Genomic DNA, 27,406 nt, shown 5'->3' with positions numbered 1-27,406 from the left:
ATAGAGTGAGCAGCCTACTTGAAGTGAGTACTTGCACCTCTCACCCTGTTCTTTCGCCATGTTTTAGAAGTAAAAATAGCTCTACTTGCTTCTAAGAAAGGTTTCCGAGTAGATCAAGAGAGCAGACAGCTACCAATGGCTTGATTGCTCTATTTTCAAAGCCAGTTTAAGGGATCGAGATTTAGAAAACTGTTGTGACATGTCAGCTGACTCAGGTCATCACACAGTAGGAAGCAGCCAGAAAGAACAGGCCACGTCTTTCACTGGAAGTTTGAATTTTCATTGTATTAAGCTTGATGGCAGAATTCTGGCATAATTGAGCCCTGGGAATGCAGAAAATTCAGAATCATGCCCAAATTTGAAGTTCTTATTTTATGTGCCACCATGCTTGCGACCAGTTTAGGGCTATTTAAAAAACAAACAGTCCATTAAAGTACCCAACTCTGCCCTGTCTTCAACAACATGAGACTGTGTACTTAAAGGGAACTCGGGTTATTCCCACCATCTGACTGATGTTTGGAATTTGCCTTTGTGGTCTCCTACCTCTGTCTAATGACTATGTGAGGAGGAATTTCAGCTCCTTCTTTGAAACCCCTCAGATACTGCATGTACGCAGCTGTATAGGTATGGCAATAAACTCTTCAATAACACTTCTGTTGTTAAGTTAACCAGAAAGCAGATACCTTTTACACATGATGGCTAATCTCTGATGATCTTCTTTCACGACCCAATGAAATATCACCCTTCTTTGTGTTTTTGAGACTGCTCACTACTTCTTTGCATGTAGCAAGAAGCTTTTGAATGAGAAAAATTAAGTTAGACCTGAAGGACCTACCCCCATACCAGACCATTCAATATGGATTTTAGTGACTTCAAAAGTGAAATTTTTTTGCTTTTGTTTCTAAAGGCAGACTCACATTATTTAGCTGGAGAAGTTCCCATCCAAGTCCCACTACTGAAGCAGCAACTGAAAAAAGGTCTGAATTCCTAGGGAGAACATTCCCTAGAAACCTAATTAGAGAGAGTGCAATTTTGCCATCATTATTAAATTTATTTACAAGTTTAAATGTTTTATACACCTCAATTTACATAGGAGGGAACTTGGTATTACATTTTATAACAATTTACAGTGAATAAAAAGAAAACCATAAGCATAATTAAAATTAACCTTTATTACTCCAAAAACAGATGCCAAATATGCAGTATATTTTTGTTTCTGTTTGCATATTTCTAAAATGCATGTACAACTGTAACTAGTCAGCCTAGACATTTGGTATACTGTTTTATAACATTTGGAAGTTCTCCCACACTGCACTGGGATGTCACTACAGTAAGCTGACAAAAATAGGCAAATAGAAAGTTATCCTGGTTTTGAAAGGAAAAAAAAAAATGCATGTGCTCTTACTAAAAAACTAGGTTATAATCAAGCATTACACTCAGAAAATTCTAAAATACTATGTTACTTCTAGTTTTAAGTCTAGCTACCAATTTCCATTCACATTTATTGGCACCAGCCCAACTACTTTAATGTCCAAGTGCAGTAACCTTCAACATTAATACACTAATAAAGGCCCTCTCTGCAACAGAAGTTTATAGTCCCAAAAGCCTACAATTAATTGTGCAGAAAGATTATGATGAAGATGTGTTATTCCTAAAAACCAGTTCCATGAGATCAGAAGAATACTGGCATATAATTAATTGCTAGCAATCACTTCCACTTGACTGGAAACTGCCTTTGTTTTCCAAAACTTTTTCCTACTAGCTTAGAATTTCCAGAGGTTTCTGTAAGGGTTGAAAGAAAAGGTTTTATTTCCCTACTTGTACTGTAGACCAGAACTGGGAATGTTACTTGAAACAACACTCACTTCAAACATTTTCTGAACTACTCTTTAGTGAGCAATATTGTCCTCTTCAAAGAAATTATCTGTTGGATTATCAAACACCCATACCTAGTATTACTAGAAACCAGTTCTGCAGAATCTCCAGCAGTGTAGAAGCACTGTCATCAAAGCGCTACTGCAGTAGTAATAATAATAGTAAAAAATATCTAAGAATCTTGTCAGCAGCACATCAGAGGTCACAGGTATTTCTCTTATCCCTGCCACGGTTCTGCCCAAAACATGGTCCATAGAGGCATAGACATGTTTAGCCTGTTGTTTTTGCATTACAATTTCTCTCCCAGCCATACATGTGTGTATTTTAACCCCAAGAGCACTGAAAACACAATCACTAATGTTTTTGTCTAACATGGAGCTCCCACAACTCCCTTTAATAGAGAGGCACTGTGTAGCCCCTTTGTTCTTAGAGATGTTTTGTTACATTTCTGAATAAGAAGTCCTCTCTAAAAGTGATCAGAGTATGAGCATTAGTTAGACTACATACAACTGCTTTACAAATCAATCTGTTGCTATCCATCAAACATTCCATAGCACACAGCGTGGGGTATCACTTCAAACGCACATGTAGCAGCATGACCCAGGAAGCTATGCCAAAACACACCAGTTTATCTGCATGTTTGTCTTCTCAGCTTCAACACATCTGACTAAACCAAAACGCTGAATTCAACCCTGAGATTTATCCATCTGAATAACTTCTTGTGGGAAGAGTAAAGGGAGCAGAGGATGCGGAACTTGCTTTATTTTGTGTGTCTTATTCTGATGAGACACAACAAATAGATGAGTAACAGAAGCTTACAAGAGACAGAATAATATTAAAGTGTCACTAATGCCATACACACATCAGGAAGGGAAAAAAAGGCTATGCTGCATAAGACTACTGCATTGCTAGATGTACATTCTTCAAATTATCAGTTACTGTATCACAGAATTTATCATCTTACTTCTAGTTTTTTTCCCTCTAGAACAATTTGGATTTCTTTGGCATCCAGAGTCTCATATTTCAATAAAGCTTCTGCTAAATTCTTGTGCTCTTTTGCATGAGTCTTCAGGATGTTCTTTGCTCGCTCATATGAGTCCTAGTATTAAAAAAAGGTGGAAGGAGATTTTAAGACTTTAGAACAAAAACAGCAGCAAAATTCCACTTTAAAAATTGTTTCTGGGTAAATACAGCTTGAAACAAACATTTGAAGTTGTGCCTTACATTTCTTAGATAGCACAGTTCCTGTCTCACGAAGATTTAAAATCTAGCTGGCATAATTAATCAGAATTAAAAAAAAAAAAACACCCCAAACTTTATGCCACCTTTGCATCCTGAGACAAACTTCAGTATTTTTACATATGACTTAGGAAATACTAGATTTGAAAAGCTGCTAATTAAATTAAATATATTTGACTTTACATTATGAGCAGTGCTACAGCATTCAAGAAATGTTGCTCAAAGACTGGAGTTTTTAAGAGTTTATAAAACTTTAAGTATTACGTACTTTTAGAAAGCTGAAAGCTACCAACAAGTTACCAGTTGCTGCAAGTAGAAGCACACTGCCAGCATTACCAACTTCAACTTTTAGTTCTACATAGATAGCTCTTACATGACCTGGTCAGTTCAGAAACAGCTACAGCAGAAGCGTTAATCGTTGAAGTGTTATGACATAAATAGTTCTCCTGCCTGTACCAAAGAACAGTGATCTGGAAGTTCCATGATTAGCGAATGTTACAAATGTCCCTAAGCATCTGATACTGATCACTGTGAGGAACAGGACACTGGAAAAGGCAACTCTCTGATGCAATATGGCCACTCCTGTGATTCTATATAAAATGGCTTAGCTGCAAGTTATGAAACGTGGGAGTTACACAAAACATGCACATCTGTTCTAAAACTATTTGTAGCCATACTTTTTTTCCTATGAATAGGCAAAATACAACTCCTGACCAAATGTAAGAGGAAGTGTTAAAGCATATATTAAAGAACCTAACACCACCAACTTGTTTCTCGTTACCTGTGCATTACAGTCACTAAAAAGTGTAGTTATGCAGAGATTCAAAAAGTTGCAGCTACATTAAATACTCAAAATACTTCCATCCACCTGTGTGTTTTCCCTAGTATACATTACCAAACTGAATAGTCAAGTAAGCTGATGCTCAACTTATCTCAAAGTAAATGTATCACAGCAGAGGGAGAGAGAATCTTACCCGCAGAAGTGTTCTCACTTCCTGTTCAATTGCAGACTGGGTTTCAGGGCTAACTTTCCCCGTGTCAGTATAGGTCATAACACCAAGCTAAACAACAACAAAAAATCTTTATCTTGCCACTGTTGCAGTAATACACATAAAACACTAAGAGCTTCATCACCTATTGCTTCTACATGCAAACTCATTAATCAAATGCCTGCTGAAGTGCTTGGAAGGGAAGCAAAACAAGAAGCCTGTTCACCAACTATGTAGTCACGGCAGAGCTCTATTTCAACAAGTCACAGTACAGATCATGATTAAGCATTTTCTTATTTAAAAATCAAAACAAAATCCCCAGACTACTAACACTTGGTCCAGTCATAAAGGCTTTCTTCTTTTATTGCCAGAACTACTTAGTCTCTGTGATCGTTGACAACCAAACAGGCATTTAGTTACAGAACAGACATTTCTTTGTACCATATAAATACTTAAGGATTGATAATACTACCTTCTCACTCATTCCAAATCTAGTCACCATCAGTTTTGCAATTTTAGTAGCATTGTCAAAATCACTGGAAGCACCTAGATAGCAAACAGATGTAAATAATGTTACTGAAACCAAGTTAATGTGCCAGTCCACAAGCTTTGATCAAAAATTCTTTTAACTACCAATCAGCTAACCTGTTGTGATGTGATCACTTCCAAATATTAGCTCTTCTGCTACTCTTCCTCCCATACACACATCCATCTGTGCAAGCAGCTGGGATCTAGTTTCACTCCATCTGTCATTTTCTGGGAGCAAAGATACCTGTAAGATACAGAGCTGTGGTCAGGTAACAGTAAACAGAAGAAATACTGAAATAATCTGAAAATTTTTTTTTTTGTATCTGAAGTAGATATAAAGGCTTTAATGCAACAATTTGAATGCTCTGGGCCTCCAACTAGTCTATGCACTCATGAGGTTTGCTTGGAGGTCCTTAGTCTACCAGCTGAAACAGCCTTCTACACGCCATGAGCTCCACATAAAATTAAGCAACTTAAACTTATTACCAGAAGAAACAGAACAATCTATTCTATCAATTTCTCCTTATTCCCTACACTTGTACTGAGCATAAATCAACTTGCCTGGAGGATGCAGGCCAATGATTTTCTTTAACTGAACACATTAACTTGGGTAAAGATCAACAGAAACAGACAAATATGTTTCTATTCAATTGCTTGGCAGCTAAAGGCAGAATAGTAAAAACTTAGGGATATCTATGCTAGAAACAAGGTAGGTAACCAATTGGGTTTAGAAAAAGTCACATAGGACAAAGAACAAGTTGATAAAGGATGTTTGTGTTAAAAGTACAGTTGAGCAGTGCTTCTACTTTTCAGTCTTTTAGACATTCTTCCAAGTTTTGCTGTTGGGTGCTGTTTTAGCTGCAGCAGATTCAAACATACTTTTTCCTTGTATATGTGAACTATTATACTAGCATATGCTATTTTATTTCAAAGGAAGGAAGAAAGCTTTCTATCACACAGAAAAGATGACCAGTGAGTTTTCCAAGAGATCACCCATAACTGAGTATTTCAACATATTTCAATATACATAATTACAACAAACAGCATTGTTGGCAAATCCCTCAACACCACTAAACCAACACAAAAGTCTAGAAATACTCACATGTCCAAGCGTTGTTCCCCGTGTCATGATTGTAGCCTTGTTGATTGGCATTGCATCCTTAGTATAATATGCAATTATAGCATGTCCAGATTCATGGTAAGCGGTGATGGTTTTGTTTTTCTCATCAATTTCCACACTTCTACGTTCAGGTCCTTAAACACAGGAACATTAAATGAACTTTTTTGTACAGCTGACCACCAGAATCCACACATTACATATACTCAAACAGAGCACAAAGTAGCCAAGGAACAGCATGCAAGCAAAATTAGCTAACACTAATTACGTGCGAGATGTTTACAAGTAGGATTTTAATGTCTAAAATGGACTTCAATATACTCTACAGACAAGTTGCTTTTAAAGGAATAGATTTAAAACGCAGTCTGAGTACCTGAGAAAATTCCATTTCTTCTCTCAAGTATGAACAGACCAGATTTTTAGTGTATATGCTCAGATGTTTAAGTTTTGTGTTATCACACGACAAGTTAGTTAAACAGAAGTTCCAGGTTTCTGGTCATTTATTCTCTCCTTTCCTTTAGGAATAAGTACGGGAAGGGTAAGAAATCAAGCCTGTGTCTTCCTCTAGGCTCAAGTACAATATGTGGCATTTTTTGATTAAAAAAAAAAAAGTATCAAGTCTTAAAGAATGTATTCCATACTAGATTTTGCATACTACTTTCTGGTCTCAAAAGATTCTATTCAGAATAAACTAACAGAGGACTTATTTGGTTTAAAAAAAGAGGAAAACAAAAAACAAAACCAAAATGCACACAACAAAAAAACCCACCAAACCAAAAAACAGCATAAAAACTTTTCTCTTTCTCTGTAAAAGTCTTAATCACACAAGAAAATCCTTGTGGACTATAACATATATGTATGTCTTTTGTATAAAATCCTACCCATTAGAATTTTGTCCTTGGAGAATTCTAGTTCTTTCATGGTTACCATATCTTTTCCATCAACAGCTGCCTTTAAGGCAGCTTGATTTACAAGATTCTCAAGCTCTGCTCCAGAAAATCCTACCGTGCCTCGTGCAATTATTTCTGGATCAACAGCTGTGGGGAAAAATAAGCAAATGCGTCATTAGGGTCCGTATCTCTCTGAAAAAGCTTGTATCATGAAGAAGTATCAAGAAATTATCAAATTACAAGCCAGAATCAAATTCTATTAAAAATAATGCATTAAAACATTTTCAGCTTTAGAAGAAATTAAGCCTAATTTTTAAGACATTATGAACTGTTGGGACTAAAAAGACACACTGCCTCAGCAAACTGTTATAACGCTATGTACTAGGCAATTTTTGTGTTCTTTACTGAGACACATGGTAAAGCCACAACTGCTGACGGAATAAAGGACTAATATATGAGCGGGCTGATTCAGGATAAAAAACTGTTATATAAAAAGATATTACAGTGAAGTATTTACTTACATGGATCATATTTTATTTTATTAAGGTACCACTTCAGAATTTCTGTACGACCTCTTACATCAGGCTTGGGAACAGTAACTTGCATATCAAAGCGACCAGGACGTATTAAAGCACTAAGGGAAAAGACAATTTAATATATTGACTTAAAAATGCTGCAGTAAACTGTTACTAACGTACAAAAGGAACAAAAATCCTTTTGGTATTTCTAAAGATGTCTACATAGACAATGTCTGGTGCACAGAGGCAAAGAATATGGTTTTTTGATCTGTAAAAAGACAGATGAAAGATGTTTATTACCAACCCATTTTAAGGGGTTTTTTTTGCATTTGAAAATTTTGCGTTGTAAACAAGGAATGCAGCCCATCAATTTAAGCAGAAAAACTTCCAGAATTTTTAGATGCTTAAATCTGTAGAAATAAGTAACATGCTTCTAACTCAAAAACTTTTAAATGCCAAAAACTGGTCAATACACAGCCTTTTTAAGAAGGAAAAGCCACAGCTATAACACTGTAATACTTGAATATTATCACAAGCAACTTTGTTGTTGTTTTTGTAGGGGGTTTTGTTTGTTTGTTTTTTAAAAACACACTCTGTAGAAATAATCAACACATTGTACTCACTTATCTAAGGCTTCAGGGAAGTTTGTTGCACCAATAATAACAACACCTTCATTAGGTTTAAACCTGTATGGGAAAAAAGAGTGAGAATGTTGGGTTTTTTCCTGAGACCTTTTCTGTCAATAACTACTTCTCTTTTGGATTTTGGATTTTGAATTTTGGATTACCTCAACTGGCAAGTCAAAAACGCGCTGTCAAACCACAACGTGTGATCTAAGTCTGACCACATTTAACCCAGCAACTGGTTAAAAACGTGCCCTGATCTCAGAGTTGAACTTCTTCCTTAAGATATATAGCCAGCCTAAAAATTTGAGAAATTATTTTAAAAAATTTTAGCTATTGTGCTACTACAACTTAGAAGCTTCTATATTCCTTACAGTAAGGCCATTAATGATACTGTTGATAGTACTAGAAAGTGGTCATAGGAGCATCTTAAATTTATATCCTTAAAAGCATTACAAAAAAAAATTACAAAAAACATCAAAGCTGTCAAGGAAGAAAAATTCACCCAAGTAATAAAATACCAGTCAGTCAAGCACTTTCTGTGCCCTCAGAATCCATATATTTACCCATCCATTTCAGCAAGAAGTTGATTAATGGTCTGTCTTGAATAGGGATGCATTGGAGATTCAATTCTCTTCCCACCAACAGAATCCAACTCATCAATAAATATAACACATGGTGCATTTGCTTTTGCTTCCCCTGACAAAAGAAAAATAGCAGAAGGACACTTCAACCACACAAAAGAACAGAGAGTGTATCATGTAATTTAGGATTCTACTATTTCTATTACTCTTGGATTATAAAGTATTATAAAGTATTCTTGGATTATAAAGATTATAAAGTGATTATAAAGTATTCTATTAGACATCACCAGAACTGTCTTGATTCTAGACTAAAAAAAAAAAGAAATATTTTTTAAATTAAGCAATGCAGAGAAGCAAGGTTCTTCATCTCTGTATCAGCTTATTCTTGTCATGCTATGAGAAATTACTAGTAAAACAGATTAAGAAATTAATTGTATTTCATAATAGCTCCCTACCACAGCTTATTTCATAGGCTTGCGTAGAGAACATTGACCTATTAAATAAAAATAATATGAAATGCGATGGGTCTAAACACTAACTTACTTTAATAGGACCTGTTTATTATTTAACAGTGAAGACCTCACCCTCAAGCTTAGATGTATTAAAAACACAAAATAAAAATGCAGTAATAAACGTTAAGACCATCGACTGGTACATTCATTCCAGGGTGCAACTCATTTCACCCAGCTACACATACCTGCAACATCAATATTAATGTACAAGTCAGCCATCTAAACTTCTGTAGTCAACAGAAAGAAATGCATATTTTAAGGTACCATGTTGTTACATTTTGCACCCCTTCCATGTGAAGGAAGTCACATTTCTTTCACAAATACAAACTACTTTCTACATTGTATGTGCCTGACACTACCAGTCTTCTATTTAAGAGGGAGTTGGTTTCCCCCTTCCCCTGATAATATTTATTTGCATACTTAAAATAGAAAGCCTCTTCTGTGAAATCCACACATTAATTTTAAAGCTTTCATTACAAAATGAACTATTCTGAGCCTGATGATGGGCACGAGAAAGGGAATCTCAGCTTAGTGCTACACTGTGATCCCGTAAAGCTCTAATTCAGAGAAAGAAAAAAGACAATATAAAATTTTGAGGGAAGTAACTGAGAAGGTTAACACTATTTTTTATCTTAAGCGTCCATTTTAATTCAAGTTTACAATAGTTTACGTATGACAGTAAGTATATTTACAGTAAGTAAATTTAAAATACTCGAGTGTACAGGACATTACGTTTCTAATTAAATTCTGTTCTCTCTGGGAGTGTTGTAACATCAGCTATAATTTTTGCTACAATTTTGTCTGACAACTACCAAGATTCTACAGTTAACTGATACTCACAGAATTCTGAGATTTACCTACACAATTAAAGCTTCATTTATTAGCCTCATACACTACTACTTTCCAGTAACCATAACTTTACCTAATCAAACCTTGTAAACAACTCTGAATACTTAATCTCACGTGTTAAAAGTTTTCAAAAACACAAATATTTAACTTACTGAATAGGCTTCGGATGCGACTAGCTCCTACACCAACAAACATCTCATCAAATTCAGATCCGGATGCATAATAAAATGGAACATCAGCTTCACCAGCTACAGCCCGTGCAAGAAGAGTTTTACCAGTACCAGGTGGTCCAACTAACAGAATACCTAAAAAGACACACAAAAACTAAACAAAAACACCAAACCCATACAGTCTTCTTATACAGGTACTGTTTCTTCCATGCATTACAAGAAATAATTTACACTTGGCTTCAAAACATCCCCTTCTCAGATACTGCTCATTACTTGCAGTCTGAAGAAGCTTCCTACAACAGATCTAGATACACACTGGTCCACACTGAAACAAAGACTTGTAAGACTATCAAAGGAAAAACAGAAGCCTGAAGTATTCTACAAAGTTACTGCTGGAGTTTAAAAGTCAAATCCCTAATAGCGTCTTCTTCAAACTCACATTTTCCTAGCATGTTCTGAAAGTGGATTTTTTTTATTTAAATAATACCAAATAATTGACTCTAAATAGTGTAGAGCACTAACAGGAAACAGACATATCAGGTTTCCATATTTCGGATTCATTTGACCTTCTACTGTGATCAATCTTAATCATTCTTTTAAATGAAAACAGTAGTTTCTGAACTGTCTAAAGCAGTTAGCAAGCACTAAAGGTGCTGAAAGCCATAAAGAAATAAAGGCCTTTCAAGAGTTCAGTTACATAAAAACCCTGCCTTTCAAGATAAAGGACTGCTGTATATTAGTTTAATAACTAAAGAAAGCACAGTAAGTTTTGTCTAACCCCAACATATTCATTTGCATAATATAGGTTCTTTTGGGGACATTTTTGCATTATCTTGGGTAAGTTTAAGACTAAACTAACTTATGTTACTTATCTTTCTCAGATGAGAAAAGGTCCAACAGAATTAAAAACATTGGTGACAGGAAGCTATTAACTTTTTAAAAAAGATATCCTTACAGAGACAGTTAAAGGAGGGGAAAAATACAGATCTAAGAACCTCTGGGCTACATAAAGTTCTGCTCAGAAAGGTATTAACACCAATTATGCATAACTTTATCAGTAAATATTTTTAGTACTATGTTACACTCAGTGACAAAGTAGAAGAATTTTTATAGTTCAGTACATCATCTCTAAAAGGTTTACTTGGGACTTCAAAGAAATATCGATTACTAGCCCTGTAAAGAAGGCCACTAACAACGATAAACACAGGTTTGACTTTAGAAAAAGTTTTGCCTTGAATCTACAGTCCACTGCTTTGCACTGTCATAGCTTATTAGCCCTAATGTTGTTATTGAATTTCTACCAAATGTAAGACATATTGAGGCACCTTTGCTTCTTCTACCCAAATATCTCAGATACCTCAAATTCTCGGGGGGAAGGCAGTAATGACCACTTTTTACATACTCTGAACTAAGGCATGGAACTGAAGACAGGAAGCATGCAACATAACTACCTTAACGTCCACTCCCCCACCTCCAAGAACCTCATTTAAGGGTATTCTTTAATAAAGCAGCTTTGCAACTCTCTTTGAAGATTCATTTGGTCCTCAAATATTTTAAACAAACAAGAAAATCCACTACCTACATCTAACATTATTTCATTATTTTTCCCGGATACAATCTAAATACAACAGTAGTATTTAGGCCCATTTTAGTTATATTTTTTATTCCCTAACTAAAGGGAAAAATATTCAGAAGCTAGGCTGTCAGTCAGTCATTCAGTATAGAAAAAAGCTACAAAGGTAGCCACCGCTACATATCATTTTCACTTCTGCTGAGCAATGACTCTTACCTTTTGGAAGTTTACCTCCTAGTACAGTGAATTTGTGTGGGTTTTTCAGGAATTCCACAACTTCTTGCAATTCCTGCTTAGCTTCTTCAACCTATACATTAAAAACACGTCACAAAATATAACTAAGCATTTATAAAATACCGCATTTTTTTTGAGTTTTGTATTAGACATTTAGACTTGTCTATGTGTCTAATCGTGTACTGATCAAAAAGACACAACAGCAAGAAGATGTAGAAGTGTACTACACAGTTTGTGTGGATACCAAGTGTCCATGAGTTTAATTCAACCTACTTCCCACAACTGTTCATAGGAATAATCAGTAAACACTAAAAGTTAATAATACTGAAGGAATAACCAAACAGTTCAAGACCAGATCTGACCAACAAGATAAATACAGAATCAAAAATTCTACATCAAGATACTGGTCTAATGAGTTAAAAAGAGGTTAACTCTATCTATTTGTCCAAGGGGGGAGGTCCACATTTTGCCACTGAGAGCCAAAGAACAGTTGAATAGAAAAAGTAAAGCTATCCCATCAGCAGTGACATGCCTGCTTCTTTCTGGGAATCTCCAGATCTCCTGTCCTAATATCAGGTTTCTGAAAGATACAGTACTAAGAGCAAAACATTCTAATGGCATTACCATCTTCTCTTGGTCAACTTCTGCAAAAAACAGATTAACATGGATACTTATAGCCTGCCTTTTCCTATTCTAGCCTTTAAAAATGTGATTCAACAAGTCGAGAGTGTACCTTATATAAGGTATTAAATGCCACAAATATATAAAATAGAACAAGAGTGGTGAAAACCCTCCTCAATCTTGGAGTGATCAATATATATCAGGCTTCAATTTATACAAAGAAGTTCCTCGAACAGAGTAAGACATTCTTCAGGCTCACAATGATTAGTTAAGCAAGAACTCACACACTCTTTACTTTTGAACTTACCCCTTTTACATGTTCGAAAGTGACATTTTTCAACTGGATTGGATCAACTGCTGCATCAAAGATACTCGATGTTCGAAAGCGTACTAATAGCAAACAGCAGATGATGAACAACAGAATTTACACATGAAGTAATTTCATTCCAAGACTGAACTCTGCACTTGAATGCATACCATTAAGCCACTTACTTTACACCTGCCCTTTTAAAAGGGCATGTTTCCATTTACAAGTGTCCAGCAAGAATAAGATTTATTACAATAAAAAATAAAATCTTTAAAATATTTGCAGTTAATTAAGTGATTTAAGTGCTTTTCAGTCATTTGTAGTACAGGAAGCCCAGCAGGTACACTAAGCTAGAAGTTCTTCCTCAGTATTTCTGCACATATGCTAACTTTCTTGAGCCCCAGGCAACAACTTAGCATGAAGCTGAAATTCTCCATGTGTATTAGCTCAGCCTTTGATTGTTCCACAATTTCCAACAGATTTCTCAAGATTATAATTTGGCTATGCAAGTACCTAGTTGCTATAAACTAGACTGTGATTACAAATAAAAATCAAAACATTTTGCCTACTGCTGACCTAGATAACACATCATCTAAGTTCAAAGACATACGCATAATTGGTGAACAGTCTGACTTCTCTGCTTGGTTCCATGTAATTGTTTCACCAAAAGAAACAGACAACTTTGCCTCCATAAACATTTAGTCACACTATTTTCTCAAAGGCTGTAGCCGAAAGCAGTAACTCTTCTACTTTCACGAGTACATTGAAATGTTATCCTAAAAAAATCATAATGTCAAAACACATTTAGTTTGTGCTAAACTTGCTCAAAGAAACAATGCAAGTGAAACAGTGGGGAAAAAAGTTAACTAACCAGCATCAGAAAAGGAGCCTTTCCCAGGTAAAAATGATGAATATATAGCAAGATAAAAACAAAGAACAAAGAGAAAGAAAGAAAGCAAACGTGATCTTCTTAAGGAATCTGTAAAACAAAACAAAAACAGTTTTAAAATGGGCTGAAATAAAGTACGTTGAGTGCAAAGACAAGATACATGAACTGAAACAACTTACCAAGTGTTTTTTGCAGAAATACCTGTGCTTTCAAAAAGCCTTCTGCAAAACCAGTTTTGAAAGCATCCTGGTGTGCCTCTGGGATGTTTTTTGTTTTCATTAGTGTATCTAAGTTTTCAACATCAATTCTTCGCTTCCTCAGGATAAAGCCCTAAAATATTTTCCACAGCAGCATTAGTATACACTAACTTACTACCTGGCTAGTATAGGGGGTTGGGAGGAATAAAAAAAGCAGGTGCTATGGGGTTAGTTAGACGACACAGGACAGTAGCTTGAGTGTGGAATCACAATGGCTCCAAGCAAGAGCACCCCAATTTTTGCTGAAGAGGTGAGGTTCAGAGATCTCCTGGACCCCAGTTCCAAATATGAAATGCAGTCTAAAGCAGATTTGTACACAGCTAGCTTCGTACACTGGATCCAGTGGGAGTTATTAGCTTAAGCTTTGTGAAATCAACTTAAATTACCTCCAGATGTGAAATATCTTTCTAAGTATAGCTTTGATACAGCTTGATCAAATAAATTTGGTAGGGCATATGAAATGTAAGAGCAGCACTGCGTAGAGCTAGCTCTGGTTTGTCTTCATCTGTGGTATACCTTGTCCACAGATGAAATAAACCACATATGCCTAGAAGGAGGAGAGAGTTCAAAGCTAATTTATGCACACAATAAGATAAAATGCTTTAATTAGCCTGACTTCTGTACAACCAATTGGAAGCAAAGAGTACCTAGGTCAACTTGGTTTTGTTAAGTGCTTAGCTACCGCAAGCCTGAATAGTTATCTGCTGAATTAAAAGTACATAAGTGAATTTGAACCCATAAAAAACCAAGTTAAATTTTTTGTATCTTAAAAATATACTACCCACAGTTAATTCTATTCTTAAAGCATCAACCATACGATGAAGTGCTTATAAAAAATACACATTCTTGTATGTTAAACTAGCTGTAGTTCTCTTTATACTTCATTTGACTCCAAGCTATTTTTAACAAAGCCACAAAAACAGAATACAAAGAATTTTATTTCTACAGTTTAAAACTCAAACTACTATCCTAAAAAAATTCATATGATCTTTCTATTGATGATATATGAAGCAAATCTGCGTATTAGTAAGGAAAACTGTATGTTGTCATTAGCTCAAGTTTTAGAATTAAGAAAGTTTTTTCACACTAGGGAAGCAAAACACCCTTGGTAAATTGTGAAGGTTCATTCAAGACAAAGAGATTGTCCGAATAGGCCCAAAAGAACTTCATAATGCCACACATATTTACCTTCAAAAGTGAAGAAAGTGAAGTTTTTGTTTCTGTGAATTGTTCAGATGTTGACTGCAGACGCCTTGCTCTCGATCTCAAAGTCTTAAAGGTCCGTGATTGTATGTAAACTTAAAATAGTAATAATAAATAAAAAGATATCCATTACTACCACTACAAAAAAAAAAAAAAGCCTATGAGATTTCAGAAACTATTATATGAAAAAGACTATCATGACTGAACTGAAAAAAAAACTTCCCAAAATATCCACAGTAGAAAGTGAAGAGAATTGCAAATAGCAATCTGTTTAAGATGCCTGACCATCTCAGGAAACAGAAGAGACCATGTAGCCAAAATAATCCAGGCAGGCTGACAAACATGAAATATTTGAAAGCTAATCCGAAGGATGGGAATGAAGGTTCCAGCTCTACGATAAGCTTTGTCTAAAAACTCAGCCGATAAGATGCCCTGAAGAGATCTGGAATGGCTTAGGTGTGCTGTTAACTTAGAAACTGACAAAGGAAATGAGACCATTCGAACACAGTGAGCTTGTAGCACTATGTCATCTTCTATCACATCAGGAACCTTGCGATGGAGATTTTATCACATAAATCACAAAAGCCAAGAATATTTATCTTCTTTCACTACTAAGTTTTAAAATAATCATTAACACCAGTCAATTAAATAGTTTTAACTAAGCCTGCTGTTATCACAGAATAGCACCAGATATTCTGGAGGTGATCTAGTCAAACCCCTGCTCAAAAAAGGTCCAACTTCAACATCAGATCAGGTAGCTCTGGACCTCATCCAGCTGAGTTTTGAAAATCTCCAAGGATTAAGATAACACAACCTCTCCAGACAATCTGTTCCAGAACTTAGCCTTTTTCATTGTGAAAATTTTCCAACAGGAATCTCCTTTGCTTTTACTTGTAATTGTTGCTTCTTCTTTGAGGTGTACAAGAGAAAGGTAACTAATATGCTCCAATAGCAATTAGATCACTCCTTGCCATATCCTCTGCTAACTTTAAAACCTCAGATCCTTCAGCTTCCCCCATATGTTAAATGCTCAAAAATTTGCACCCTTCCTTGTGGCTCATCACTGGGGTATCTCCCTTTTGTCAGCATCTCTCTCTCAACCACGGGACATAAAACCAGACACAATATCCAGATGCAGCATCAGAAGAACTGAATAGAGGGTAATACCTGAACTCCCTCAGCTCCCAGTTATGTTCTTGCTCATGCAGCCCTGTTGTTACCCGTCAGACATCTAGGAGTGGTTTAAACCACCCACCAAGCACCTCAGAAAGTTCCTCTGGATGAATATCAGATTCAATGTATTTATTAATTCAAAAGTAGTCAGCTCATCTATCATCTTTTAAGAACATGATCCACAAATACTGCAACTTTGAACAAGAGTCTATAGTTATACCATGTTTACTAACTTAATTCTGGAAACACACTACTCAACTGCAAAAATAAGTTCATGAATTTACAGTATTAATATCAATGTAAAGTTCCTCATGAAATTTTACCAGTATTTCCTGAGTCACATATCCAGGACAAAAATAAAAATACCTTCCCTAAAAAGATACCGTAGACATACATGAAAATCAGTGTAGTTTATTGTGTTATACCTGGCCAACCCCGAACATCTGAACAGAAGTTTTGGAGGGGATTAGGATGCTGTCTGTACAAACAAGATGAGCGTAAAGCACCGAAAACATCCACGAAACCTGTAAGGAGATACAGCAAAGTGTAAATACACCCTATATTAAACGGCAGCTAAACATTACTTCTCACATAAGTTGTTTTTCCTTTCTTAAATATTAATTCTATTTTACTATGGTCCTTCAGGCGTCTGTAATTAAACATATTAACCATTACCAGTACATAGATAGTTAACTTATTTGCAGCAACCTATGCCAGGCGCTTTGCAGCATACCAGAACTTTTTCTAATGAGAATTTCCAAAAAATATTAGTACCCAGAATCTTGAATTTGAAGCTGTATCTGGGAGGAAGAACTCTGCATATCTGTACAGAGATGAATAGAGTTATCTAGGCTGGAGAGGAATCTGAAGACTTTCATGAAGCTAAAGGACTAGCATTCAACCAATGATTCAGCTTCAAAGGCTTTAAAGAACAGATTGCTCATAGGCATTTTAATACAGACTACGTATAACATGTGACAGCATTTTAAACTATACTAAGTCTATTTAATTGTACAGTCCTCATGCAATACAGAAACAAGAAGAAATAAAAGAGCATCACAGTATCTGCTAATAACTTTTTCACTATTTGAAGCACACTACAGACTGCCAGACAAGAGAACTGTCATTTATCTGTTGTTCAGTTACCAAAAGCTCAAAGAACTCATCCCCATTTAGCAGGTAAGAATTATTTAAGAAACATCAGAGACCTGGGGGAGGAGGGGAAAAAACCTGCAGCCAAGCCTACATATGCTCTCTTCCACAGTAATTCAGAAGCTAATGTAATCACAAAAAGGGTGGGGTTTTTTGTTTATTTTACACATTCTGAGAAAGTTATTACATCAGTTAGATACATCTACGACAGCAAAAAAAGAACCCTGGAAGTTCCTACTAAATTTTTTTAAGTTATACGATTGTAGTAACAGCTTACAAGCTGACAACTGAAATACTGAGGAACTATGGGAAGGAGAAAAAAGATCAGCTATTAATTCTATCACACTCTATATTCCACAGTCTTTTACAATACTGCATATTAGCTAATCTAATACAATTATGAACACAGTTTAAAAAATACAAATACCCTCCTCGCTTTATGCGCAATAGACACCGCACACACATATCAATAGTAACAGTCATCCATAGCATGTGATGTCACCTACACCAAGAGTAGGTTCTGAAAGATTTAGCAACCCTTGCCTTGAGCAGTTTTTCACCTATAACCTTGCCTTTTCAACTGTGAATGAAACCACCAGTCTAGTGAGCTTCCATGTTAATCTATCAAAGCTTTGAAGCATTTGCAACCTTTTTCTTCACCTTCAGGAAACTGCTTCTGGGCTATTTTTTTTTTTGTATCTCTCATCACAATGCAATTTAATACTCCTTCTCTAAGAGTAGCCTTAAGATATTATTCTTAAGCTCTTTCTCCCAACTGCAATACTACATAGGCAGTATCTCAAATGTCAGGTATATGCTTACTTTTCTAACAGGTTTTTGAGCATCTACAACGACCTGGCTTCCTGTATTTTAGAGTAATCCCAACAAAACATCTTTAACTGTAAGGAATCACTCTTGGTTTATTTCAGCAATGAAATACTCTACATGGACTGCTAACTGTTTGCCACCCTGAATTCTGTTCCAATTAACATCCTCATGTAACGTTGCTTCAAGCAAAAAAGGAATAACTTAATGTATACTGGAGATGTTCAGGACTGTTACATTAGTAGATTAGCAAAACCTAACTCCTATTTGGTGGAACAAATGTGAAAAAAATTAATAGCTCAGGTTCATCATTAAGAAGCAATGCACTTGTGCTACAGCTGAGTTCAGACAAGTTTAATAGCAGCCAATTTCAAATCTGAATATAAAGAGACAATTCCAAATTTTCTAAAATTCCCAAGACTCAAAAGCACCTCTCCAGAGACTACCTGTATACAATAAAAATTACATTAATACTCTTTTTATTAAAGGTTTTTTTAAACTGAGTTATCTACAGCACAAGAGATTAAACTAAAGAATAACTGTGTCTACCTTTATAATCTAACTCTCATCAATTCTCAAACACTTTACTTTGAAACATACCATGCTTATTTTCAAAGAAGGACTCGGCAGAGATGTAAGATGTATGCCACTGCGAAGAGGCTCTATTGTCTGCACTGTAGCCAGGAAGCAACCTGTTCACCAATTCTTTGAACTGGTTAGGTTTCAAATCGGACAATCCCAGATCTCTTAAATTAAGTACAGACTGCAAAATAGAAATAAATGTTCAAAATTTACTTTAGATTACCTTAGGGGAAAATATTAAGAATAACTGAGTTAACATTCTGGCTCAATGCAGCATCTGTATTTCACAGTTCAGACTGAAATAAAAGATTTCTAAATAAAGATACACGAAAGGACATGATTAAAGAAAGAATATTTGCTGCTGTCAGTGCAGAGTAACTTTTCCATTTGCACACACTGATATTTTCATTGTCACCATACATTTATGACAAGTATATTTTCTTCCCAGTTCAGTCTTTTTAACACCCTCCTACTCCCTGATTGAACCAGACACAGAAAAAAATGCGGTTTTCCAACTCTTTCTACTCAAATGGAGAGTGCAAGGGGGGGAAGATGTAGAGCAACAGCCACCCATTATACTTCATCCAAGTGAGCGAACAGCAAAATCCCAACTTTTTTTTTTGTTGCTAACCTTTTTTCAGATAGCGCAGATTTAGCGGAAGCACAAAGACTGCGTATTTAGGAACTATACCCAGAGTTAAAATCTTAAAAAGCCATGAGCTCTGCAGACACACAATGAAAGGCAAAAGTTTCTATGGGGAAAAGGGTAAGTACTAGGATCTGGGATTTCCTACAAAGCAAAGAAACCATGAAAAAAGAAAGGAGGTAAGGCACAAACACTTGAGTTACTAAAGAAGTAACCTCAATGAAAGTAATTTTAATCATGTATTTTACAGATAGGAAGGAATACTTTTACAGGAGAGTATATATTTAAAAGTATGTATTGGTTTGGACCCTTTAAATATCTATTAGTCTCTCAATATTCCTTCTGCAGTAACATTTTCTTAACTGAGAAGTAAATATTCTATTCTAAATGTATTTGCACAGATATTTATTTTTTGATTGCTAGAACAATATGGATTGTATTTTTGTTTTTCCTAAATTGTTTTTATGTAAGCTTCATGTTGATCCACTTTCAAGTTGAAACTAAATTTCTAATAAAAAGGCGCACCTGAATAAAATGTCAGAAGAAGCATTTCTAGAACAGATTCCTAGATGCATCCAGAACATAACCATATTCAAAGTTTATAGTTTAAAATGGATTTCTAAAGTAAACAAAAGTATTCTGTTTTAAAGGCTAGGGTAGATTGCTTCTGGTCCACTTATACTCAAAATAAGTACAAATACAGTTTTAAACAGAATTTGTCTTTTACACATGGTTTAAGGGAGTAGATCAAGCCTTCCTACTTCATCTTAGTAATTGCTTGGAAAATTACTGAAACACTGGCAGGGGGGAGTGGGGGTTAAAAAAAAAATTTAAAAAGTAACAATTGCTGTAACTCTTCAGAAGAGGCTACTACTTCTGAATACAGATTTAACTTCGCAGCACAGAGGCTTCACATTCTCAAATAATGAGAAACACACTTTTAGTTTCCTTCAGTAATCCAGATCTCCCACTGAAATCAACTTTTACCACCAGAAGCAAATACAGAATCACAGAAAAAAAAAAAAAAACCCAAACAACAATAGAATCACGACATAGGCATGATTAGTACAATCCATGCTCCCTTCCAAAGTTCCATAGTTAGTAAAAGACTCCATGTTTTTCCTCCCAAATATTTTCTTAGTTATAAAACTTGTTGTAAGAAACAAGTTGAAAGTGGCAAGATCTGCTACTACTTTGCACCTTCTCTATTCTGATTTTCAGTGAGAAGAACAAAAGATACCTAAAGATAATGAAAGGTATTTTAGTAGAAAAATAAGAAAACATGCAAATATGCTATTTAAACTCTCAAATCCCCTCAACATATTTTTAGTTACAGTTCCTTTTCTCACAAACAATAACAAAACAAAATTTGCAAGAACTCACAAGAGTGAAAAGACAATACAGGGTTTATTAACAGAATAGTTATTGTTACTTTAGAGCAAGAAACATTAAGTTGAAAGTGAAAAAAAATCCCCTTCTCATTTGCAAACTACTACTGAGACAAGTACTAGCTTTTTAACTTATTAATGAAATACTGTATTTTCATAGAATCCCTACTGCCAAAGCACCAGCTGACTGAAGTTCTGTCAAGAAGTTACAATCTATGTGTTAACATTGTTTTGTTTAGTCACATTATTTTATAAAACGAGTCAAATTTTAAATTCACTTAAACAGATATTATTCAGATTTAATTCAGTTAAAATCAAACTCCCCCTTTTCCAAAGGTTTTTAGTACCTCACTCTTCTGAGAATCATGCTCTGGGGAGGCATCCCGCTGGACAGGCTGTACAGATGCAGTGCTGGCAGCAGCAGTGGAGCTTTTTGGTGAATGAAAGGCATTTATAAGGTGACTCAGAGGAACAGTAGCCTAGATGGCGGAGAAAAATAATTAGATAACGATTTAAGCTTGTTTCAATTATTTAAACATATCTCTATTCCAAACCCTGACTTATAATTGCATATCTTGTACACCACCTTTTAACTGAGGACTTCATAATAAATCACATGAACTTAGCTTCAACACCATAGTGTTAGCTGATACCTCTACTTAAAGATAAAAGAAAGTTTAAGTACACATGACATTAGAAGCTCACAAAGCTTGGAAGAGGGGAAAGAAAAAAAGAGGCTACATTTCCTGGTTTTCAAACATAAGCATGGTTTAAAGAAAATAATCACTACATTTTCAAAAACAGAAGTAGGTGGAGATCATCAACACTTAGAAGATGCAAAGACTGCTCTCAATTTGCACTTAAGACAATGTTTAGTTATAAAAAAAAATATAGTCAATTTCTTACGGATTGTTCTCAGCTGAAAGAGCAGAGAAACAAGATTGCTACTACACTTAATACTTCCTTCAGAATATTTTTTCAAATTTTTTTGTTGTTTTAAAGTATCACTTGCTGACTCTCTTAGATATGTGCTGTTGCAAACAGATGACAAAAAAATAAAGATTGTTCCTGTCTTCTGACCAATATTACAAACTTAACAATCATTTAATGCAAATAAAATACAAAACTTTGTGAAACAATGTTTTTTCCTTGCAGCCAACACACCCCCATCACAACTAACTTATATTCCAAATAGGTGTTTTTTCCCCACACAGCAAGAAAAGACGCAAAAAAGAAAACACAATCAATATAGGGAGAAAAAGAGAGGAAAAACAATAGCAAATTACTTCTACACTGACAAGTCTGCAAGTAGATACCACTTGTTGAAATGTTTAAAACCAGATTATAGTTACTGTCATTCAGGAACTTCCTTTTCTTTGGAAGAAAGTATCACTTAAAATAATCCTGAGCCTGTCTTGGCATCTGACAAGACACAACTAAGATCACCACTCTGATAAAACTTCACAGCACAGCCACAGAAGAGGAGTAATGCTCTTTAAACAACATGAACAGAAAAAGAATGGTAAATTACATACTCCACCTATTTAGTGGTAGGCCTTAATTTCAGACTTTAATATGAAATATTATAGTGAATTCTAGATTGTCCCTGGACAGATATCCAAGCAACAGATCTCATCAAGCTGGCTCCCCTTGAACCAACTTGAACAAAAAACTCAGTGGCTTTTGAATAGCACTGAGTTGTGAAGATTTATCAACATCTTACTAATTCAGAGATCATCATTCTTAAGTACTACTGACTCCTGTATTATTTTCCAAGCATCATCTATTTTCATCTATAAAGTAATACTTTTGTAACTTGAAATACCTATATTTTTTTTCCTGCATTATACAAGTTATTCCTGGAAGTTTCCTTTACATTTTCTTCCTTGGGATTCCACTTTAGCAACATACCTAAGTATGAAACTAACCTGTACAAAGCGTATACACATACCACAGTCAAATCTGCAGTTCAGCAGCACTCAGTCAACTCAGTGACACCACCTCATGAATCAGTACAGAAGCCCTGGTGCACCACGTATCAGGGCTCCTCCTCTAGTATGTGACTATGTCTATTGTGAAAATACGGTACAAATAATTCCAACACTTCCAAAACGTCTCAGTCTCATTGCACATCACTAGGCAAGAGAGTCGGGGTGCAACTCTGGCTGTTGGACCAATACCTGACTGCAAGACCTGATTAAACCTCTGCCTAAGAATATCATTCCGCAACAACTTTCACCTCTTGTGTTGACTAGACAGAAAACGAAGAAAGACAACGCTGTGAGACATGAACACTGCCTCAGAGTTAACTGTCCAAAGTTATAATTAAACTCTGGGAGTTTGTGGTAAGACCATAAAGCCTTCAGAGGTCAAAGCCAGCATCCCAACCGTTAACCAAGCTTTCCTCCTGTGTCTCCCACTGTGAAAAGCTGGAATGACACATTCCTAAAAATATCATTACCAGTTCTGCTCTTTCACTACATAAACAAAAGCAGTTAACACTTTGTTTACAACTAGAAAGAACAATCAGATCCCACTGTGGAATAAGACTATCACGTACTAATCCCCCTAACACAAAACATAAAAATAAAACCACTGGTTCAGATCAAAGTCCGCAAAGCCCACTAGCCCCAGCCGACTCACTACCTAACAAAAGATTGCATCCAGACCGCTCTATGTAACAAAAAGCTGAGAGACTTTTCCTCCACTAACTCTTCTAATTTCTAAATCGTTTCTTGTTGGTTTCCACAACAACCCGTGACAGCTGACAGCACCGTTTAATTTCAGCTGTAATAACACACACACACACCCCTTGCCTCTGCTATAAAAACACACACTAAAAAGCGGCATCTCCGGGTTACGTCTTCGTTTCAGATCTTACAAGCTTTTACCATACCCTCCTTTCCCCTCCACTGACGCACTTTTTCCCGGATAAGAACCCAGGCCGCCCCGCCCCGCTCCTCTCCCCGCTGCCGCCGCAACGGCTGCACCCCGACCCCCCTTCGCTCCAAAGCCCCCAACACCGCGGCGGCCGGGACCTAGGCTCCGGCACCCCCTCACCTGCGGCTGCACGGTTGAGAAGGAAAACATTCTCCCGGCGGTGGTGGGGGCGGCGGCGAGCACGGGCACCTCTTCTGCTTCCCAACCCAGAGGCAGAAGCCGTGCCCGCCCGTCGGCCGCCGCCGCCTCCGCCTCCTCCTCCTCCTCCGCCGCTCAGCCGCTGTGACAGCCGCCGCCGCCGGCAGGAGGGTGCCGCTGCTCCGCTCCTCGGGAAAATGGCCGCCCCCGACGGCCGGCAACCACCAGGCCCGACGCCGTCCCGGAAGCGGCCGGAGATGTAGAGTTTCCGGGTCACCTGCCCCAGCGAGGCTGAAGGGAGGAGGGAGGAGGGGTGCCCGCGGCGAGGAACCGGGAGGGCCCTGCAGGGCTGCCCGAGGGCGTGCTGTTGCCGCGCCTCCGCTTTGGCACCTCTGCAGGAGAGGAGAGCGCTGGGAGCCGCCCGGGGCTCTCTCAGCCCCCAGGCGCGGGGGTGGGCTGAGGCGAGGGGTTCCGGCGTGGGGGCGTGCGTGGGCCGGGAACGGGGCGGTCGCGCTATGCCCAGGCCGGGCGGGAGGGTCCCTGCCAGCGTAGCCACCGTGCACGGAACGAACCTGCAGGACTCTGTCGTTCAGGTCGCATCCCTTGCGACCACTGCGCGAGGTGCCTCCTGAAGAACCGAAAATATTTTGCAGCGAGTTGGAATATACCGCCTGTGGAAAGAAACTTAAAAATTTCAATATGTATCAATAACCTAAATACTGTTACTCACATTCAGTTACGACATAATCTAAATGAAGACATTACAGGCACTTGCATCCCCATATAGCAGAATTTGGTCATTCTTTTTCTATGCCTTGCAATATTTTTTCCATGTGCTTTCCAATGCTTTTGGGGTTTTATTAGGGTTTCTTTCTTTCACCCAACCACCGTTCTTTGCTGTTTCTCCTTTCTTCACTGCTGCTTTCCTCCCTGGAAGCACCATCCCACACCAACTTACACTGATGCGGTCAGCCCCATGGCGCTGCCTCCCCCTGCCCTCATGTACGTGTTCTGTTTTCCACTAGTGCTCCTGTGATCACAACCATGTGGCTTAACTAGCCGATTTGGCAGAAACATCAACAACCCCCCCTGAACATTTAGCTGGACCCACCCCACCAAGCAGTTTTCCACGCAGCTGTGTGATGGCACGTGCCACCTCGAGGAAAGGGAGAGAATGTGTAGCCTCGCTCTACAAGCTCAGGCTGAGGTGGAACACACACTGGCTGATGGCAGAGTTTCACAGCTGGCATAACCTGATGTAGGCATGTGATGCCACCAAAAGGAGCAATCCCTCCCGCTCTCAGCTGGGCTTCTCTGCTGAAATTGCTGCAAACCAGACACAGCTAAACTAATGCTGCAGAGCTAAATGACAAATACGATCAATTATAAATTGTATTTAATGCCATTGTAAAAAGCTAATTTAAAACATGTTTTCTACATTTTCTCAGTAAGTTGCATCTACAGCTGACCTCTGTGAGATAGCAGCACTCCTTCACAAGCACAAGCAAGGCCTCCCTGTGCGCCATCAGATTATAAGTGATATATCTTAAAGCAAAATAAGGGCCTGATGAGACTGACCTCTGTAGAGCTAGCTCCGCAGATGTAGAGACTGCAACAGAACAACTAAGACTGGGGTGAATTCTGAACAGCAGAGTATATGTGAAAGCAACAGAAAAGCAGCAAGGCAAGGGTTAAAAGAATGACCAAGCGCACAACTGAGAGCAGCAAAGCTGGTAAACACTGAGGATGGGCTGCGTAAACTGAGAGCAGACGGCCTGCGCTCTGATAAGGTGATAAGGCGCTCTCACAGATGATTTGTCAGAAGGCCTGTGCTCTGGGAACAGGAGGATGGCAATGAGGTCAGCGCATACTGTAAACACCATCCCTGTCCCTGCTGTCACAACAGGAGGGCAGAACATAGCATGGAGATAACCAAAACGGGGAAACAAAGCAAACAGGGAGCTACCCTGCCCAAGATTAATAGAGGCTGAAGCAGTCAAGAATTGGAGGGAAGCAACAGATTACATTATTCTAACTCCTGATCATAAAAGACCTGCCCAGAAAGTAGTCTGTCATCACCAATCCAGAGGATGCCAGGAGACAGTAAGGGCTCAACAGAGACCATAAGGACTGGACAGGCAGCATACTCCTGCACACAAGCCATGCCGGCTACCCAACTTGGATACACACCTCTTGGAACCTGCAAGTATGCAAATGTGAGAAAATGTGAGTGAAGCATATGAGAAAATTATTATGTGGGACCAAAATAAGTTGTTTCTTTCTAAATAAATATTACCTTCCAATTCCTTAATGTTCTGTCGAATTCCTGCACCTTCAAACATCCCACGGAAATGAGAAGAGAGTCTACCTGCTCATCTTATAGAAAGTCACAACCTACTGCTAAATTAGAAACCTAGATGACAAATTCAGTAGTTATTAGTCAGATCAACAGCTTTGACAGTTTGAAATAATGAATGTTCTAAAAAACCTCCAAACCACCACAGAATGCATGCTGTGGTTTTGTTTTGGTTTTTTTTTTAATTGCTCTAAACAATAAAGAGAAGGTGGAAATTTTTAGGGAGTCCTGATCAAGCTGGGAAGGCTGTAATGAAGCAATACAGTCTAGCCAGAGATAGTGACAAGGGCTTATTAGAAATACTTGCACTAGAGCAACAATCACAATCCTCGAAGGTGTACCTGTAATTTAAAATAACTCCCAAAGCACATCAGTATGTTTAAAGAAGAGACAGTGTTTTATTCTGTGCAAAATGGAGTATTTCCACAAATCAAGCACACATAACGGAGTTAATTCTGACATTTACACATGACAGTTAACACACACCACCTATGTAATACATAATCATTGACCTGACTGAGTATCCTCCTCTTCCTTTTTCACTTAAGGCTACAGTGTGATTTTATTTCACTGGCCATACTCAAAAGGAGTCCCTCAACTGAGTCGGGGGTCACAATCTCCCCAACGGAATTACCTTTCCCCCAAACACTGTGCTTCAGCAATTGCTCAGTTTTTCAGGGCCTTCTGGGGCCAGATGCTCCTTTTTATCACTGCTGACTGATTTGTGGCTCTCTCTCATCTTTACAGCCTTTTTTGTAGCAGGATGTTTTCACTACTTGTACTCTTTTGAGGAGGTTCTCGTTAGTGAGGCATGCGCTACTAATACCCTCTTGTCCGGCCTAAGCATTACTGCTTGTTAAGATTATCGGTTGCTAGTTTCTGCTCCCAACTGTGATTCTTTCTTAACCAACTGCTGTGCTACTTCCATCTAATCCAAGAACATATATATGCTTGAGGTAACAAAGGTAACTTTGAAACCAACTTTCTTCAGCTTGCTTGTGTCAATAATAAATATTTAACTCTTTCTGGTTACGCACAAAACTGAGCACACTGCTCACCAGACACCTCCCCAGAGCAGCACCGCCGGGGTGGGACCGGAGGGCGGGCATTGACGGCAGCCGCCACCACACAGGAGCCTGCACACAACACCAGCCACGGCGCCTCTCACAGCAGCGCCGGTTACCAGCACGCACCTGAAGGGCCCCGGCGGGGGGGCCTGAAGCACAGC

The 27,406-nt window shown here is 37.7% G+C and overlaps 1 protein-coding gene and 2 long non-coding RNA genes across 3 annotated transcripts; 1 reads left to right on the top strand and 2 right to left on the bottom strand.

Annotated features, from left to right (window-relative positions):
- Positions 1-1,152: 1,152 nt before the first annotated feature.
- Positions 1,153-23,938, bottom strand: YME1L1 (YME1 like 1 ATPase). The gene is made up of 19 exons (XM_064444852.1): positions 23,805-23,938; positions 21,092-21,223; positions 18,729-18,891; positions 16,577-16,675; positions 14,964-15,073; positions 13,698-13,848; positions 13,501-13,608; positions 12,630-12,712; positions 11,684-11,774; positions 9,877-10,029; positions 8,346-8,478; positions 7,780-7,842; positions 7,160-7,272; positions 6,630-6,785; positions 5,734-5,885; positions 4,749-4,875; positions 4,576-4,649; positions 4,089-4,175; positions 1,153-2,974 (listed from the first exon to the last, which is right to left on the bottom strand). The coding sequence occupies exons 1-19, from the start codon at positions 23,832-23,834 to the stop codon at positions 2,831-2,833; spliced, it is 2,169 nt and encodes a 722-aa protein (XP_064300922.1). The 5' UTR covers positions 23,835-23,938; the 3' UTR covers positions 1,153-2,830.
- A 23-nt stretch (positions 23,939-23,961) lies between these two features.
- Positions 23,962-26,128, top strand: LOC135312113 (uncharacterized). Its single transcript, XR_010371771.1, has 2 exons — positions 23,962-24,086; positions 25,275-26,128. It is a non-coding gene; the product is annotated as an uncharacterized LOC135312113 (long non-coding RNA).
- Positions 24,406-27,387, bottom strand: LOC135312112 (uncharacterized). Its single transcript, XR_010371770.1, has 3 exons — positions 27,237-27,387; positions 25,401-26,022; positions 24,406-24,493 (listed from the first exon to the last, which is right to left on the bottom strand). It is a non-coding gene; the product is annotated as an uncharacterized LOC135312112 (long non-coding RNA).
- Between the last annotated feature and the right edge of the window lie 19 nt (positions 27,388-27,406).

The sequence above is a fragment of the Phalacrocorax carbo genome, chromosome 2 (assembly GCF_963921805.1).
Source record: "Phalacrocorax carbo chromosome 2, bPhaCar2.1, whole genome shotgun sequence".
Lineage (NCBI taxonomy): Eukaryota > Metazoa > Chordata > Aves > Suliformes > Phalacrocoracidae > Phalacrocorax > Phalacrocorax carbo.
This window is presented reverse-complemented; position numbering and strand designations above follow the sequence as displayed.